Source organism: Lolium perenne, chromosome 6, assembly GCF_019359855.2.
Source record: "Lolium perenne isolate Kyuss_39 chromosome 6, Kyuss_2.0, whole genome shotgun sequence".
NCBI lineage: Eukaryota > Viridiplantae > Streptophyta > Magnoliopsida > Poales > Poaceae > Lolium > Lolium perenne.
This window is the reverse complement of record NC_067249.2, coordinates 43,811,447-43,823,910: the sequence shown is the minus strand read 5'-3', so window position 1 is coordinate 43,823,910 and position 12,464 is coordinate 43,811,447. Positions and strand designations below refer to the sequence as shown.

Sequence of the window (12,464 nt, the reverse complement as noted above, 5' to 3'; positions counted from 1 at the left end):
ACAATAAGGAGGAGGCTACCAGAGAACCATCCGAAGAAGGGGGATCTACTATGAGGAACTAGATCTATCTAGAGGCATCGAAGGGGTCGGTTATGGCATAGCCTACGGAAAAGGCAACCTGGAAGACGAAGTTTAGTAGTGAAACTTCGTAGAATAGTTAGCCAAGCAGAACCGAGCACTATATGATAGGCTACTAAGTTATCATGGTACTAAGTTTATTCGTACCATCAGTCTTTGAGTTTCCAATGTTGGATTTCGAGTCTTATGAGAATCCTCACTGGACTAAGGAAGACCTTGAGGTGTTTAAACACTTTTAGCTTGTAATATTAAGTATGTAATATTTTACCCGCAAAGTTTCTGTTGTACTACTCTGAGAGATGCAATAATTATGAAATGGTACTTTCATAAGTGTTATATCAACGAACTATGCACTACAAAGTGCAGTGGTGTTCTAGGTCACCTCAATCTCTGTCGGTTGAACCATGATGTCAAGGATTCAATCAATCCCATATTTCATTCCCTTTGTCTCATGATATTTTATTTTTCCTGGGATTTGATCATCGGTATCACCATACTAGTTTAACCGCGTTCATAGAAAGTACGCTTTACTCGCATTGTAGTACAATAGTCGCTTGTAGCTAACTTATTAATCGTGTGCTTGCAAGTGATATAGAATGTGTGTTAGGTGAGCGGGCCATGACTATATCTCTCCATCACATGGATAGAAAAATCTCACTCTTGATGCATGATACCCAACATTCAAAGTATGAAGTGATCGGTAGATGCCTTCAAAGTATTCTTTTGGTACCCATGAGTAACATAATTTCATGGTCTAAGGATTACAATACTTGACCTTAGAAAGCTACAACAATTAATCATGGTGACACTTATCATTACTTCGCCTATTTAGGTCTTTTCCAGCCCATCATTCTCCTAATGGCATGAATCCGTTGTTAATTGACAGTGTATGTCTATGGTTAGGAAACCTTAACTATCATTAACCAATGGACTTGTTTGTAGAGGCTTACTAGGGACACAGTGTTGTTTACGAAACCACACAAGTATTAATGTTTTCGGTTAATACAACTTTATCTTGAAGTATAAACATTTATCATGAACAATGAAATATGAAAATAACTTTATTATTATTTCGTCTCTGAAATATTTCCAACAGTAACGTGGGCAAACAAGGCATTAAGAATAAGAAACTTGATAATTAAAACCCGAGGCGAGAAGAATGAGGTTGACTACCACCCGGAAAATTTTGGCACAAAGACTACGTGGGTTATTCTCCAACATTGAAGGATAAGGCGATTCCATCCACGAATTAACCCACACACTTGGGTCCTAGTCTTGTACAGGCCGGAGAGGAGACTTACCTATAGGTTGGAGCAAGCATTATACTAGCATACATACATGTAAGTAATGTAAACGTGCATGAGTTTGTCGTACAATCGAACAGAAAAACCAGCCGGCACATATATGTGTGAGGGTTAATGGCCGATTGAAACTGTACAATCTACTTTTTTATCCTCGAACCCTTGACGAAGCTCCCTTTTTTTTGCGACTTGGCATGTGATCTTGAATCTACGACCAATTTTTAGCAAAGCAAATCGATCTAGCTAGCTCAACTCGTAGCTACCACAAGCCCTAACGGGATCCCTCCCAATCAAGTAGGTTTTCGGGTAAAAAAGAGTCGGCTCAATGGTATTGCATATCACGCATTCAGTTAGCCTCAACCCATGCGCGTTGCAGTGTATCACCTTTGGTGCTGAGGGTGCATGAAGATTTTTTTCATGTGCCGAGAGTAATTGACATTGAACGATAAGCCTCACGACCGCACCCAGGGGCTATGAACAAATGGTTACATCTCGATAATTTTTGTAAAGTAATCTCTAAAAAATTGTAAGTTGATGGAAAATAGTATTTTACTTGGAAAACTCAATTTGATAACCAGTAGCTGCATTCAATCCAACGTGGGCGTCGCAGTCGCGTCCTTCTCTCTGCGCCATCGCCCTCTCTCCTATATCTACCTCATCTATCTCGACAAGCATCAACACAACCCCATGACGTCATGACGAGCACTCCTCCCAGTGCAAACCCCTTGCTGCCACCTTACTGGTCGGCGAGGACGCAATGGACGGCAAACCCCCTGCGGCCACCCACTAACACCGGCTAGCGGGGACACCATGGACGGTGACCTCCCCGATCGTCCTAGGCGTTCCTGCACTGGCTCGTTGCTGCTTCCGTCTCTCCTCCCCGGAGCTCTGCTGCCAACGCTAGCTTCTACATGGACGTCATTGACATTGAGCTCACCACACGCCACCGAAGCTAGAGAAGGCGACTTCCGTAAGAATATTGATAGCAGGCTCACCCGGTCAGGCTTCGACGGACTCCGGTGTGGCAGATTCATCTGCAGCGAGCTTGAATCGGCCATGGCACTGGCTCCATGCTCGTTGGGGTACGATTTGTCACATATGTCTATAGGTTTTGTTGTGTAAGTATGGGCAAAGTGCTACAATGATCTTGATCCAATGGTATATATGCGCTCTTGTTATGTTGGATAACTTACGAGAAATGTTGGATGTACTGCAGAGAAATGTTGTAAACGATGATGTCACATTTTTTGAAAATACCAGCAAAATGTTACATTTAAGATTTATTTACAACATTGATAGAATTTTCTTGCAGCATAATCGGCTATAGCTACAGTCGAACTGATGATGTCTTTTAATGTTTGGGGACAAATTAAATTAAAGACGAGGATTGGTTAAGTTTCCATTCACCTCCGTTTATTCTTGCTACCAAGCACGAGCGTGAGGTAGAAGAAGACCCGAAAGAGAAACCCCCATGCCACAGCGACCCACAGGCAGCCCCACTTGCCGAGTTGGTCCACGGCCTGCTTCGCCAGGATGTCCGCCCCCGTGGTGATGCAGGATGTGCTGTTGAAATTGACCCCCATAGTGTTGAGCACGTTAAGCTGGGTCTCCAGAGGCAGCTTGGCCATGGGCGTCCCTTCGAACATGTGCGCTCCTCGCGTAAAGCATTTGCCTGGGTCGGCGCCAAACTCGTTGTGCATCACCGCCTCGTATGGGTACTTCACCAGCGAAATGTAGTGGAACCATATCCAGTAGTCCGGGATGCGGTTGTTGGCCCAGACCCGGCAGTACTCTCGCCGCTCTGATACCAATTGTTGGCCCAGACCCGGCAGTACTCTCGCCGATCTGATACCAAACACAGCCCCTGTACGTCGAGTACTTTCCGACGTAGACGACGAAGCGATTCCCGGCGAGACGTAACACAGATACACCAGTATAGCCGCCCGACGCGCACGTTCAGCTAGCAAGCTGAAGCTAGCTAATCGATTGAGATCGATCGATCAGCCTAGTACTACTTACGTACGCACACAACACCAAATATAGTTTGGATAGCCAAAGGGCCTTGTCGGTCCTTGGTGATTTTCTATTGAATCTCAACTTCACGGTGGTGCTTACAAGGGGATTTACACACCTATAAATATGCTAAGCTATGCCCGATGCAAACCGACTAGGAGATGCAAGTCTAATTCTACCCGGACTATGAACTCTAATATGCATCGGACTCATGTACGTGTACCACTTGTACACACGTACGCCACTATACGGATATACGGCGTGCTTAGTCCTAACAATCACCCCCTAAGCACGACGTGTGCTTCACTTCGACCTGGGTCCCAAATGCGCCAGCTGCTTCTCGCGGGCGTCTTCCTCGGCATTACTTTCGCCGCTTCTCGTGGAACCCATGCCACCGACTTTACCTTCGCCGGCTTCTTCATGGCTTGATGCCGACCTTCCTTGTCCGCATCTTCCGTCTTCACCGGTTTCTCGATGAACAAACACTGTCTTTTGTGCTTCATCTTTTCCGGATTATTAACCGTCCGAATTTCCCTTTTCGGATAGTAGTCTAACACGCGTCGCATGCGTGCTCGTGTCGGTCGTAGTCGTCTCATCTCGAGTGCAGTCGGAGATAGCACGACGTACTCTTCTGCGCCTGACGTCGCACTTGTTTCTTCACTTGCGGATCCTTCATTTACTGGCTGAGGACCCACGTCGCTTCTTCGCGACTCACCTTTGTAATCTCGTCGAAGTACTTCCTCCCCGAGATTCACAGGAACATGCACAGCTAGCTCCTTGCCTGATGGATGCGATTCTAGCCAATGCTTTTGGCTATAATGCACCCCCGTACAAGCTAGCTCGTGCATAGCTAGTTCCATCAGCTCTAGACACATGTAACGTGTGTGCCTCCTTACTGGAATATCTGCTTCCAGCGGAACAAGTGCAGCCTGAACTGGTCTACCTCCACCCAAATCAGCTGAACCGTTGCTCTCTTTTGACTCTATTAGTGCAGCGCAAAGTCTGCTCCTTTCTGACCTACTTGCTGGGCACGAGGCCTGCCCGTTTGTTGTTTCTTCTGGCGACGTAGCTCCTGGCAAAGCGTGGCTTTCAACGCTAGCTTCTGGTTCTCGTCCCAACACTCTTTCTGGACTATGTCCTGGCGGTAGAGCCTCTCCAGGCCTGACCTGCCCACCTGAATTGCTCGGCTGAGCATCAAGGCCTCCAGGCAGAGCTCCATCCGGCCCTCCTAGCCTGCTTGGACTACCAGCCCGAACACCTCCTGCGCTGCTGCATATGCTCCCTTGCAGAGCTCCTGCCCACGCGTGTGAGCCTGGCAGCCATGCCAAGCCGCTCCCTGGGCTGCATGGGACTAGTGATGCATCACCAAGCGTAGCGCCCGCCGGACATGCAAAACGACGTCCCAAGTTTTCAGCTTCTGCATCAGCGTCATATATAAGGTTCCGACGTAGATGAACTCGATGTACCGCTCGACTCGTCCATGTCTTTTCCAGGTTGATCATCTGCATGCTCAACTTCACTATGAACCACAGTAAAAGTATCATCCGGCTCCGTGGAGTTCCAAATCCATGATAAGTCTTCCTCGAAGACTACATCGCACGTGACAATCACCTTGTTCGTCGAGGGATTGCACAAACGGTATGCCTTCGAGCCTTTTTCATAGCCAGTCATGATCATTGGAGTACTCCGATCCTCCAAATTCCTTTTATGGCTGGACACCGTCTTGACATGGGCCACACACCCGAAGGTGCTAAGATGATCAACTGAGGGCTTGTGTCCGTACCATGCTTCGTACGGAGTCCCGCCAACCATACTCCTAGTTGGCGCCCTGTTCAGCAAGTAGACAGCCGTGTTGACTGCCTCACCCCAGAACTTTCCTGGCAAGCCTTTGCTCTCCATCATGCTCCGTGCCATGGCCACCACCGTATGCTTCAATTTACCACCCCGGTCTATGCGTAGGGACTTTCTCTTCTCCCTTGCTTCGATTTCTCCAGCTTCCTTGATCTTCTCGAATGCTTGTAGACCTAGATCTTTACTCTTCAACAACACAATCCACATGTATTGGCTGATATCATCCACCACAAGCATGAAGTACTCATTGCCGGACGGGGTTGCGGGTGAAATTGGACCGCATATATCGCCATGAACGAGCTCCAAAGCTTCACTTGCCTGATCCGTGGTTTCACGTGAAAACGGGGAACTCCGTTGCTTCTCGACGACACCTTCGTCACATAGCTTTTCCACGTGATCCACACACAGTAGACCGTGATCCATCACAATCTCCGTAGCCGGTGATGGAGGAGGTAGCTCCTCCTCGTCCTTCTGCTCGCATACTTCAAGCATCAGCATCATCGGTCCATCATCTCCTTCCTGGGCGATGAGAGCCCTTTCCTTTGGCTTCGGTGGTTTCCGGCAATCAACCTTGAAGTGACCGAGCTCGCCGCAGTTATGGCATCTTACTTTCTTGATGTCAAACTTCCTCCTCGGCGGAGCGTCGTCCTCGTCCTCCCCTGCGATGTACTTTCTCGCTGGGCGTGAAACTTCTTTATCACTTCTGCTGTCATATGCCTTTCCGCCCTTCTCTTTGGCGACCACCGACTCCCATTGGGCACGGGTAAGCATCACGTGCTCTTCCGGTACCGTATCACCGTAGGTGATCTTCATCCGCTCATCATGAGCCTTGAACCGTCCAACTAGATCATCCATCGTGAGAGTCTTGAGATCAACGCACTGCTCGATCGCCGAAACAACGGACAAGTAACGCGGCGGCACCGCGCGAAGGAAACGCCTTACGATCGAGATCTCCTCGAGCTTCTCGTCGAGCGCGCGAATCCCATTGACCAATGTAGCGACCCTCGAAGCAAAGGCGTCCAACGTCTCATCTTCTCCCATCTCCAGATTCTCGTACTTCTTCTGCAAGGTTTGTAGGGCCGCCTCGCGGACACGCGCATGACCAAGATTCAGCGTCTTGATCGTCTCCCACGCCTCCTTCGCAGATGTCTTCGAGATTAGGTGCTGCTTCACGTCCATCGGCATCACCGAGCAGATGGCCGTGAGTGCATGTCGGTCCTTGCGGTACTTCGACGCGCCCTTCTTGAACTCGTCGCCGCCGGGATCGACAGCCTCCCAGATTTCGTTGGACTCGAGCGCCCACTCCATCGTGGTCGCCCACACCGTGTAGTTGTCGCGGATGTACTGCGGATACTGCGTCGACACCGGCGCCGCAACGCCTAAATACTCGCCCACTTCCTTCGTCATGACCTCCCGTTACTAGGAGATCCTCCACGAGGCTCTGATACCAATTGTTGGCCCAGACCCGGCAGTACTCTCGCCGCTCTGATACCAATTGTTGGCCCAGACCCGGCAGTACTCTCGCCGATCTGATACCAAACACAGCCCCTGTACGTCGAGTACTTTCCGACGTAGACGACGAAGCGATTCCCGGCGAGACGTAACACAGATACACCAGTATAGCCGCCCGACGCGCACGTTCAGCTAGCAAGCTGAAGCTAGCTAATCGATTGAGATCGATCGATCAGCCTAGTACTACTTACGTACGCACACAACACCAAATATAGTTTGGATAGCCAAAGGGCCTTGTCGGTCCTTGGTGATTTTCTATTGAATCTCAACTTCACGGTGGTGCTTACAAGGGGATTTACACACCTATAAATATGCTAAGCTATGCCCGATGCAAACCGACTAGGAGATGCAAGTCTAATTCTACCCGGACTATGAACTCTAATATGCATCGGACTCATGTACGTGTACCACTTGTACACGCGTACGCCACTATACGGATATACGGCGTGCTTAGTCCTAACAGCGGTCTCGCGTGATGTAGAAGCCGCTGAAGCGCAGGAAGCACGCCAGGACGGCCACCACTACGGTGTAGCCGAGGATCACGTGCGGGACCACGCCGGACAGGAACGTCACGAACCCGCTCCCCGCCCAGAAGGAGGCGAACACGATGAGGACGAAGAAGACAAAGCCCTCGGCACCACCGGCCAACCCCACGGCGAAGAAGGTGATGGCCGCGAAGGCGAGGGAGAGCACGGCTAGCGGCGGGAAACACACGATGGTGTTGCACAGGGTGTAAGACGACCGGCGGTACGCGTTGTGCGCGGTCTCCCGGAGAAAGATGTCGCGCTCCTTGACGAACACCGGGAGCGCGTCGGCGCTGGTGTAGAACATGGTGGAGATGGCGATGACGAAGAAGCTGAACCGCTCGTCCACGCCCTTCTGCGTGTCGTCCAACCGCCAGAAAATGGTGGCCAGGATGAAGGCAGTAACCACCACCGTGCCGAACCGCCAAAGGAAAAGCTCCGGCGTGCGCCGCGTGTTGGTGAATCCTCGCCGCATGAGCACGCGCACCTCCACCCACCACGGGTTCGCGTACGTCGCCACCTCGCTTGGCGTGGCGCCGGACACCAGCTTGCCGCGGGCGATGCTCAATCCGATGGCCTCCTTAAGCGGGAGGGGAACCGTGCTTGCCGCCGAGAGCGTCTTCTCTTGCCACGACCACGACCTGCTCAACTCCACCAGCTCCTCGGGACCGGCTAGGGTGCCCTCCAGCTCGCGTATGTGATCTAGCGCCAACTCCGCCGGGTTCGCCCCAACAGGAATCAGTAGGCCCAACTCCGAGAAGAAGCGAGGCAGGGCGGCCGGCGGGCCGTAGTACACCGTCCGGCCGCGGGAGAGGAACAAGAGACGGTCAAGGAGGCCGAGGATGCGGCAGCTCGGCTGGTGGATGGACATGACCACAACGCTGCCGCTCCGCGCGATGCGCTGCAGCACCTTGACCACCATAAAGGCGCTGGTAGAATCGAGCCCGGACGTGGGCTCGTCTAGGAACAAGATGATGGGGTCGTGGATGATGTCGATGCCGATGGACACACGCCGGCGCTCGCCACCGGACACTCCGCGGCGGCCCTCGTCACCGATGATGGTGTTGGCCGCGGCGCGCAAGCCGAGCTGGTCGATGAGCGCCTCGACGCGGCTCCGCTTCCTCGAGGGAGAGAGCGAGCGCGGGAGACGAAACTCCGCTGAGTACATGAGTGTCTCGGCGACGGTGAGCATGGGGTGTAGCAGATCGTCCTGCATCACGTACGCCGAGATGACTCTCAGCAGGCGGCTGTCGAGGGCGTCCCCGTTGAGCGTGACGGTGCCGCGGAGGCTCTCGTGCTGGATCCGGTTAGCGAGCGCATCGATGAGCGTGCTTTTGCCGGCACCGCTCGCCCCTAGGATGGCCATGATCTCTCCTTCCCTCGCTTCGCCGGAGATGCCATCGAGCAGCGTCTTCATCCTCACGCCCTCGCCGTGAGCGTGAGGAACACCCGTCCCCGTGTCGCTCGCCTCCACAACGCGGTTCCGGTACAATGACCTCCTCGGCGGCTTGACGCTGTAAGTCAGGTCGTGGAAGGCGAGTACGTAGTGGACGGCCGGCCGGCAGATGGAGCCGACTGTGGCGCTGCCATTCCCGTTGTCGTCGGCGGCTGTTTGTAGCTCGTCGTACGTGTCGGCTGCATTGACGCTAGCCGTAGACATGGAGCCGCGTGAACGGCGTGCAAGAAGCTGGTCGAGGGTGGCGGAGCGTGGGCCGCCCGGTAGGATATCGGCGATCGGCGCACCGCCAGTGCCTGCCTCCATGGATCTGTAATATGGATGCGGCGCGCGCGCTACGTCTTGTTTATATTATACTCATAAAATAAGGCCGGAGCTCATCGCTCGCAACTTCATTAAGACAGCCTGTGACAACCAAGCCCACAAGCACATCCCAGAATCCTTGTTAGTACTTGTTAGGTAGAGAAAAAAGATCAGGGAAGGTGGGAACCACGTTACATAGTTGACCACACTAAAATAGAAGGTTGTTGCCGATTGTGTGTAGTCGTAGGATCCTAGATATTACTAATACGATACTCCGGCCTTAGACAGATGTAGTACATCATTTTATTAATAATATAAACAGAAGGCCGCATTTATTTTATACTAAAACATCTTACTTAGACAGATGTAGTACATCATTTTATTTTATCGGAGGGAGTATTTTTTTTAGACAGATGTAGTACATCATTGAACAACACAGCTCGAAGCAGAATTAAGAGGATTATCCAGCCAGACATGTCTCCCTCCTTGCTCTTCAACAGATCCGGCCAGCACATGCATTGTTGTATTTGCTTCACGGGGTCAGTGTTTACAGGTTACAGAGTTATTAAGCCAACCCATGATAGTGAGATCGATATGCTGTATGATCTTACTTATTTGTACGATCATTTTATTTTATATTTTAGGATCCTAGCAGATTAATACGAATCGAGTCAAATCCTCTGTTGCCTCAACAGCACAGGTTTATCGAATCGTTGGGTATAATGTCTTTTGTGTAAGATCACTCAAACAAGATCTTAAGTCGGCGTTTAGCTGTTGTGTACCGGACCAAATGTTTTCTTTATTTGATTGTGTATCATTGGTTAGAGATAAGTCCAGAGCCAAGATTCCACCTACAGATGTACAATAGTAATAAACTGAAGCACACATGTATAAATATTCAATAATAAAAATGTGAAAACTATTGTGGGGGATGCATCCTAATAGCACCATATGCGGCATAACAAACCATAGGGATGTATTATCCAACTATGAACTCCTATGCATCGCACTAATCATAGCTACTAAAATAAACAGACAATAACATTAAGATCTATAACGTCACTGTAATCACACTACCATTTGTTATCCAAGCTATCACTCTAGGTATAAGCATCGGATCATGCAACTACCTCTCATCTCGCCTTAATACCTGTATCAATCTTTGCGGACTTGGGTACCTGTGAAATTTCAGCATTAAGGAAAAATACTGAACACAAAAGATGGATCTTGATTAACATACTACACAATATCCCATGGGTAAAATTGATGCACTTGATGCTGTGAGGATAGACCTCGGCCCTCATCCCTTGAGAACTACTCACACATGATTAGATCAACAATCATATGCATTGTATTGGAAATCTAGAATTGATGAATAAAAAATAGTCTTACAATGTCCACAATCGCGATGGAATCAATATTAAGTAGATGAGAGGGGAGATGGTGATGGTGATGATGGATGAGGTAGTGGATTTGATGGCGGCGGTCAGAGTTTCGGTGGAGATGAGATCTGACTTATGGCGGCGGAATGAGGTTTTCTTGGTGTTCTCTCTCTCAAATACCTTGGGTGAATTCACAATAAATACTTGGTTTGAGTAGGCAGAGCCACTGACATGTCGTACGGTCATCCCGTACGGGAGGGGATGACCGTCCATGTGCTTGTTAAAGCACATGTTGGATATCTAAATTAGTTGCCCTGGATTTACTCCTTAAAGTGTCCATCTCTGCATAAAATAAAAATAACAAGATGATTTGCACATCCTTGCAATGATTAGAGATTAGAGGAAGGTCTAGAGAGATATATTCACCATAATGGTGAAAGATACCTAGTTTAAACAGAGATAAAGGAGAGTGTTTTTACCAGTCATCAACATCCTCCAGCTTAAACTTGATCGTCCGTGAGCAAAAAATAAAGAACATAATGAACTTAAAGTTTAAACCAAAATAATGAAAAGGAAAGTTCACTTACAAGTTGTAGTTGTAGCTCATACTTCTTCTTCTGAAATATTACCATAGATAGACTATATAATGACAAAATATTATACGAGTTTCATTATGCTAAGACAATTAAAATTAAGTTTTCATTGACAAGGAAGATTAGTTGAGTAACCAGTATTCTACCTTTGTCTAGACAACACTTGTTTGCCAAGGATTGATTAGAATTCAAAATTTTCAACAATTATGAGTGAGAGGATATGTCAAAAGAACATTAGAATATCAAATGCTCTAATGTTCTTTATTTTTGAATAAATAAGTGGAAATTAGAATATCAAATTTGCAATGCCCACTTATTTATTCATGGCTATCTAACACTTCTTCATGTTCATTGTTTTCTAGGAACTTCAATTTTCAGTAACGATACCATGCCAAAAGATATTTGATTTATAAGCGGACTGGGTAGACTATGAAGGAAGACTCATAACCATAACAAGGCTTTTTGAACCTTTTGGTTTAATGATTTATCATAGCGGTTGGCGGAGTGTCCCAACTCCGTTTGCAATGCAACCACATAAGAGAGCCAACATATTACCTGTGATAACATTGTTCTTGCAGACGTTAATCAACTCGTAGTAAAAATTTGAGATTTCTCTCTTGGTAGATCGTTTAAAGGCCAACAAAGTTGTTAGCATCACACATGGTGTGTGCCAGTGTTGCAAGACACACGTAAAGGAATATCTCGCTAATGTTTAAACAAAATGGTTTTTGGCATGTATCTCATCTACCTCTAAACATTGGTTCCTTCTAACAGCCCACTTCGAAAGTGCATTTCTATGGGGTTGAGTATCTCTAAGGTTAAACTCTTAAGATAATTACTACAACATCCAAGCCATTATAGAGAAAATTTCTATTTTAATTTGCATAATTAGTTTCCATGGAAAGAGTCGGTTCTCTAAATAAAAATAGAGTAACAACTACTAAACAAAGCATATGAGTTAATAAAAGTCGTACTCTAACCAGCATCTAGCTGACTCGGACGTTGCTGATAGTAGCCGCCACCATAAGTGGTAGCAAGCCGACAACTGCAGTTCTCTCGGGATGGTCTTCAGCATTGAACGTGATTGGTACGTGCACCCACTGCAGCGTTGATCAGCCGCCATGGGCCTTCCGGGTCTCCACCAACATCAGACCCCCGGTCCTGATTGTTCCCTGGAACTGGTAGCGGGCCTCTAGGGTATCCACACTCTTCGCGGGATGCCCTAGCACCCTGATTACTAGTTCGATCAGGACAAGTCTGCGCTCAGTGGCTAGGTTTCCCGTAAACAAAACAGCTGCTCTGCATGCGCTTCCAGGATTCCACAATCCCCTGCACGGACTTGTAGTCCTTCAGGTCATGTTGTCTAGAGTCATGGATCGTACAACATGGTCCCTTGTCAGATTTCACGACGGCCACTTCCGCAACGGCCACCCTCTCGGCCTTAGCCGGGC

At 48.7% G+C, this 12,464-nt stretch overlaps 1 protein-coding gene across 1 annotated transcript; it reads right to left on the bottom strand.

The window, feature by feature from the left end:
• Positions 1-2,636: 2,636 nt before the first annotated feature.
• Positions 2,637-9,033, bottom strand: LOC127321210 (ABC transporter G family member 6-like). The gene is made up of 2 exons (XM_071821632.1): positions 7,223-9,033; positions 2,637-3,147 (listed from the first exon to the last, which is right to left on the bottom strand). Exons 1-2 carry the CDS (start codon positions 8,937-8,939, stop codon positions 2,783-2,785), a joined length of 2,082 nt encoding a protein of 693 aa, XP_071677733.1. The 5' UTR covers positions 8,940-9,033; the 3' UTR covers positions 2,637-2,782.
• Between the last annotated feature and the right edge of the window lie 3,431 nt (positions 9,034-12,464).